This window comes from Lathyrus oleraceus, chromosome 7 (assembly GCF_024323335.1).
Source record: "Lathyrus oleraceus cultivar Zhongwan6 chromosome 7, CAAS_Psat_ZW6_1.0, whole genome shotgun sequence".
Taxonomy (NCBI): Eukaryota; Viridiplantae; Streptophyta; class Magnoliopsida; order Fabales; family Fabaceae; genus Lathyrus; species Lathyrus oleraceus.
Genome location: NC_066585.1, coordinates 531348540 through 531355753, shown reverse-complemented (window position 1 = coordinate 531355753; position 7214 = coordinate 531348540). Strand labels below are relative to the sequence as shown.

Sequence of the window (7214 nt, the reverse complement as noted above, 5' to 3'; positions counted from 1 at the left end):
AGAACATGTCTAATGATTCAAAATCTTTGATACTTTCAAAAGATAATGGTGTTTTTCTTGACAAAATATTTTGCTAGAAGTATGTAAACATCATTTAGTTGTCTCTAAGCATTTGAGGTATTAGTCCATCAAATGTGTTGCATCCAAATCAATGGCAGGATATTTACTTCAAACCAGAATTGCAAAAACTAAAACATGTATTATGGAGAAATGCAGCATTGCGGAGTAATGGATATAATGCATAAATAGAATGGACATTAATTTACATATCAAAACGTTCAGATCTCAACAAAGGCTGTAGAATAATTTGCAGAAATTAGAAAGTCAGAAACTAGTCTTCCACACTTTACGGGAATATTAGAAGCGTGTTATATATTATCACATAGAATTATGCATAAACAACAACAAATGCTGAAATATAAAATACTATTATACTAATTAGCACACACATTAGATCCTAATGCAACTACCACCTTAAAACAATGTATGTTTTTCCTCTGTCAGTTGCATATTCAAGATGCATCCATGGAAAAATCCTGCAGAGAATTTTGTCCGCAAGTTTCCAATAACCTACCCTCCATTTCTTCCAAAACATGACAGGACCAATGATCATTCCGAGTCCAAAAACAAATCCCAATTCAACACTTAAAAAGTTCCAGTCTATTGAGCAAACTAGTCTGTCACATGTTGGTTCTGGATGCAAGTCCTTTGTTCTACCATCCGGTATTTCAGTCAATGGAGGTCCATATAGTCCATCATTTCCTTCAAAGGAAGAAGCTGGAAATGATTGAAGTTGAGTACCTGTTGGGATCTTCCCCACAAAATGATTGAAAGAAAGGTTCAAATAAGAAAGATAGGACAAATTTGCTAGTTGCACTGGAATTTCACCAACCAAGGAGTTATTTGAGAGGTCCAATGACTCTAACTGTTTCATGTTACCTATCGAAGATGGGATCTCACCTGTAAGACCATTGTTTGAAAAATTCAAAATATAAAGTTCTTTGAAGTCCATCAACGACTGAGGTATTGGTCCTTCAAAAAAATTGGATGAGAAATCAATGACGTTGAAAATTGGTAGAATTTTAACCAACTCCTGCTTTTGGCCTTTACATGTAACTGTAACACTATCATGATAATATGGGTAGTAGTACTGTAACATGTAGTTGATGTCATGTTCAACATATTCATCATATATGATTCTTTCCCAGGTTGTGAAATACATTTTAGGTAGTTTTCCATTGAAGTTGTTGAATGCAATGTCCACAATTTGAATTGATTCCCAAGGTTTATTTTCTGAACATTCTATAGAACCACGAAATCTGTTGTTCCTCAAAACCAAGACACTAAGTGTTGGTATGTTATTTATGAAGCATGGAAAATGATCAACCATTTGATTTGATCCAATGTCCAATAACTCCAATGATGAGCAGTGGGATAGAGACCTGGGAATTGGCCCTTGTAATTGATTTCCATGGAAGTTCAATCGGGTTACAGAACAAGAATTTGGAAACATATCTGGTATGGGGCCAGTGAGATTGTTTTCTTTCAAGCTTAATGCATCAAGGGTATTGGTCATTGTAATTAAACATGGAGGAATTGTTCCAGAAAAGTTGTTGAAGGAAATATCAAGAAATCGAAGTTGCGAAGCATTGCATAAGTAATCAGGGATGCTTCCATGTATATTATTGTTAGAAAAAGATAGAAAATTCATGTATGATAGGGAACTACCAATATCTTGCGGGAAAGCAGAAAAATTATTGTTTGAGTAGTCCAAAAATAAAGCATGTTTAGGAAAAGACGGTATTGACCCCTGCAGTTTGTTGTTATGAAGATCAAGAAATTCCAATTTGGAAATAAGACTTTGAAAAGGTCCTTCCAAACTAGTGATAAAATTGTGAGAAAAATTCAAGAATATAAGATCTTGTAATTTCCATATCCAGTTTGGTATTTCTCCTTGGATTTTGTTATTAGAAAGGTCTAGATGAAACAATGTGGATTGATTTATCAACAAATTAGGTAAAATGTTCAAGTTGCATGATGCCAAACTTAGATATCTAAATTTGGGAATTGAAGAGAAATCAACATTTACGACATTCTCATGGATAGATATGTTGTTGTGTGAAAGGTCTAGTGCTGTTAAACTTTTAAGCTTCAAAACATTATCTAACTGAAGTGACCCACTCAGCCTGTTAAAGGAAAGATAAATCTCCTCCAATGATGGGAGTGTAAAAAGGGATAAAGGTATTTCACCATTTATATTATTATAAGAAAGGTCTAGGTAGGTAAGGTGTGTGAGGTTTGACAATGAATTGGCAAATGTTTCTGGAACCGAGGATGAAAAATTGTTTCCATTAAGAATAAGGATGGATAGGTTCACTAGTTTTGTGAGTGAAGAATCAAGGGGTCCGGATAGATCACAGCGAGACATACTCAACTCTTGCAGGTCACGCAGCGGCAACAAAGCATTTCCCCATTTGTGTCCCATAGTTGGTATGCTTATACCATCTAGATACAGTTGCCTAAGACTGGTTAGATTTTGGAGAAATGTTGGTAGATTTCGGTTGTAAATTGTCGGCCCTTGTTCTTTTGAATTGCTAAAAGAAGAGAGGTCAAGAGTAACTAACCTTGTAAGCTTTGAAATCTCCATAGGAATATTCCCCGCAATGCTAGAATATGACAAATTCAGATAATTCAGCATCACCAACTTACTGAATCCAGATGGAATGGAAGAATTGAAATTGTTATAAGCCAAATTCAGTTTTTGGAGATATTGGAGACGGAATAGACTACTTGAATGATCAAATCCACCGAAGATTTCTTCTCCACTTAGATCAAGGCCAATAACATTTCCCTCATTGTCACAGGTTACACCACTCCAATTACAGCAAGGAGTGTTTTCATTCCACATTTTTAGTTTGGTGGAAAATTGAGGAGCAAATGTGAGATTGTTTTTTAATTGAAGCAACAATGACTGTTGATCTTGGAGACATTTGGCAGAGACAACAACAGTGAGATGAATGAAGCAGTAGCAGAGAAGGAATGAAAGCAATGTTGTTTTCATTGTTATCTCTATTTGCACTTAGTTATGTGACAGATGATAGTCTTATAGATGATGTTTTAGGCTGCAAAAGTATAACAGAAGTTTCCATGAAAAGAGGTTTGAAAGATAGGATGGAAAATAACACTCCATACTTTTCTTTCTATGTGCAAGTTTTGAAAGCAACATTTATTGGCAATATGATATTTTAGTTTGTCACACAAAGATCTTTAAAACAAAATAAAAACTTTCGAACATATTTTAAAGAGATTAATTACTATACACTGTCAGTGTAAAATACATCGTCGATTCATCATCATCATCCGTTTGTATTACTTTATAAATTTTTAAAATAAAAGTCAAACTTCTTTTAATATCCGACGGCTATGATTAACTGATAGTGTGAAATCTGTTTACACTGTTAGTGTATTTCAATTAAACTCTATTTTAAAATATAAAAATAATTAAATGACTACATTGTTAAAAATAATAATTAAAAGGGAACTAGTTTCTATAATATAACAGTTAAATTGTTGTTGGAAAAATAATAGTTAATATTAAATTTTATTTAAAAGACTACACCTAAAAAATTACAAAGGAATTAGTTTAATTTCATAATTTTTATAAAATTTATTAAGATATGAGTATGTCTGTTTAAATTATTTGGGGATAAAATCACTTTTTTTTAACAAGAAAGCTTTTTAATGTTTCAAATTATGTTTGTGTATGTTTGTTTTAATAAATCATTTGTTAAATAAATATGTTAATGTTTAAAATGAAATTTTTTTATTGTATTTTTTAATATATAAAAATAATTTCTATTTTATGTTTATAATTAGAAATTTTTTTCAAAATAACAATTTTTTAAAAAAAAATTCGAAAATAACCAATTATTCAAAAAATATAAATCAAAATAACCAAGTTTGGTAGAGGATGCACCAGATGAATTGGCACATCCCCATATTGTAAAGAGGAGGCGCCAATAGCATTGGCGCATGCATCGGGCTCCTCATGAGGAGACGCCAATGCTAGTGGCGCCTGCATTGGGCCTCATGAGGAGGCGTCAATGCTAGTGGCGCCTAGGTTCATTTGCTTGGTGTATGCGTCAGTTCATCTGGCGCATACACCCTCCCTATTTTTTTTTATTATAATTTTTATAATTTTTTTAAGTTTTTTAAAGTTTTTTTAAGTTTTTTTTAAGTTTTTTTAATTTTTAATTTTTAATTTTTAATTTTTAATATTTAATATTTAATAAATAAGAAATAGTAACGAAAAAAAAATCAATTGAATATGTAATAATTTGTTACATTGGACTGACAATAAACTAATGACCGACTCGATTATAACGTCCCCCGGTTCCACATCCCAGTGCGTTAGTTTCTCTCCGAGGTCTCCCACGATTTTCTTGAGGTGTTTGTGGTCTTTGGGTGCTGACCTGATCGAGCGATGGCTGGTTGGAAGGTCCGGCGGAAGTTCCAGCGATATTTGACAGATGTGTCATCATTTGCTCCCAATATCCAGAGGGGCTCTGGCCAACGGCGCTTCCGTAATGGAGTTCAGTGCCCATGTCATCGTAGTTAGGGCGTTGGGGTTGGGTGAATTGGGGACGGTATAGTTGCCCAAATTGGGCCATTGAGTCGTTTTGGAAACGAAACAATGGTTCCTGGGGCGTACTATAGTCAAACAATGGTTGGATGTTCATTGGTGGGGGGCTACGATGAAGTGACCCATATGAATTATCTGGGTTGTAGACGGTTGTGGATGCGGGGTTTGATTCTTGATTTTGTGTTTGGGTGGGTGGTATGAACGGAGTGCGACGTTGGATAGTTGGTTGTTTGGTGGTTGGCATGAACGGGTTGCGATGTTGGGTGTTTGGTTGTTGTATGTATGTGGTCGGTTGATGTTGCGTGGTTGGTTGTTGGGTTTGGGTGGGTTCACATTGGTGTTGGGTGGTGAATTGTTGTGGGGCATACGATGACGAAGCAAGTTGGCGTGGATCCATCAAATACCGCGGCTCAGATACAAATTGTTGAGTTGTTACCGACCTAAACCATGTCATATATTGTTGAGTGGATCTTGCACCTTGGATGACTGGTTCGTTCAAGATGTGTTGTCTTCGATTCCTCCATTGACGACACATGTCTTTTGCAAAGTTTTTCCAGTCAGAATAATCCCACTGTGCATCGAGCCTTTTTTGATGCCAATTCCCCAAACACGTGGGAGATTCTGGAATCTGTTGTAGCATTCCGAACTGCAGTTTGACCCGGTCACTTTGGTGCATTTCCACCGTAGTGAATCGGATAATCGGTGTCTTCGTTGTCCAAACTGCAGCATCGCCATGGTTCACATCATGATTCAGACCCAGATATGGCCTCCAAACAAACTGTAAAACAATACGAAATGGTTAGATGAAAAATAATTTGAGAAGTACTTTTAAATTAAAATATAGTTCTGTAGGATTATTATATCGTCATGTTCAATGTGGTCCAATAGATTTTGATAGACTACAATAGCGTGTTTCGGACACTTGTTGTAGTTCATTCCCCTTACTGACCACCTAAGATAATAAAAAGAAGTGAAAAATATTATTTACTGTTAATTATAATAATAAATATAATTAACTAAATGGTGAATGGTTTAGTGTTAGACTTACTTGGTTGCAAATTGGAACACGAATGAGCGCTCATTTATCGGGGCGAGCGACGACATTCTTGACCACCCCCAAGCTTGAAGCAAATACGCACATGAAAAACAAAGTACAGGTATTCTTTTTTGCAGTTCTACACATTGCACTATATAGATGGGCCAACACAACTGAACCCCAACTATAAGTGTTTACCTTATTAATGTTGCGTAATAAAGGTAAATACATTATATTCACAAAATTACCTATACTTTCTGGAAGAAAAAAAGTTATAAAATAAAATCATAATATAACACCGAGCTTTTATTATTTTCTCATACTCGGTTGAATCGTCGGACAATACTATACTGGCATAATATTGTTTTAGGTATTTTAAATTTATACCTTGCCCCCTTGCTTGATCGGATGTGTCTCCCTCAGTTTCGTCGTCTAACAAAGGGGCACCCAATAATTCATTGCATATATTGTTGTTTTGGTTAACTCGACCATTCACTGCCTTTTCGTCTATACGGAGACCCAACAACATGTACACGTCCTCAAGTGTGACGGTACACTCACCAATCGGAAGGTGAAATGTGTGGGTCTCGGGTCTCCACCTCTCCAACAAAGCCAGAATGAACTTGAAGTCCACCGAGTACGAAACAATGTTTAGTAGATTTCCAAATCCACATCCTCTAATATATGGTTCTATTAAAGGATCGTGGGGTACATATTGATGTACACGACATCTAAACCGCTTCGGATCCTAATAACAAAAAAGTAAGAAAATACAATTAGAAGAAGAAATACATACTCAACAAACACACATCTATAAGAAGTAAGAAAAACATAGAAACTAAAAAGAGAGAGATAACAAAGGTATAACACAAAAAACATAAAAAGTTAAAAGAGAGAGATAACATACAAATGCCAAGATATTTTCGATTGTGCCTCTGTGTTCATCGCCCATAGTCAACAAAGACATGATTTGATTTTGCAAAGCTTGAGTGTGGTAGATGAAAGAAATGTGGTAGAAGAATATAATTGAGTATTGATGAAGATGATTTGATATTGTTGATATGAGAGGCTATTTATAGATGAATGAGTGAGTAGGTTTGCAACCTAAAAAGAGCGTGATTGGTTGCATGGAATGGCAAGAGGAGACAAGGGAATGACAAAATTCAGAATTGAGACAAAGCTAGCATGTGAGGAATCTCTTCTTGGCGCATGTGAAGAAAGCACATGCAAGGGAAGAGGAGCCCTTCCTCTTGGCGCCTACATGTGATTCCTCACATGCAAGGAAGAGGCGCCCTTCCTCTTGGCTCCTTAGTGTAGAGCAATGGGAAGGGGTGCTCTTCCTAGTGGCGCCTAAGGCAATTGTGTGTGAAGAGGCGCCCAACCCTTTGGCGCCTCAGTTACTTTATGGCGCCTAGGGAATGGGCGCCTAGGTTGGAATCTTAGGGCACAGAGATCATATATTCTTTGATTCCCTGACGCATGTGTGTTCTTGTCACTCTTTTCTCTGCATGATGGATTCTTTCTACTGCATGCATG

General features: G+C 36.0%; 1 protein-coding gene across 1 annotated transcript; it reads right to left on the bottom strand.

The window, feature by feature from the left end:
• Positions 1-235: 235 nt before the first annotated feature.
• Positions 236-3142, bottom strand: LOC127107582 (receptor-like protein 19). Its single transcript, XM_051044874.1, has one exon. It carries the CDS (start codon positions 3059-3061, stop codon positions 467-469), a length of 2595 nt encoding a protein of 864 aa, XP_050900831.1. The 5' UTR covers positions 3062-3142; the 3' UTR covers positions 236-466.
• Between the last annotated feature and the right edge of the window lie 4072 nt (positions 3143-7214).

Coding starts and splice junctions, on each gene's coding strand:
- LOC127107582 (XM_051044874.1), bottom strand. CDS start 3,061: ATGAAAACAACATTGCTTTCATTCCTTCTCTGCTACTGCTTCATTCAT.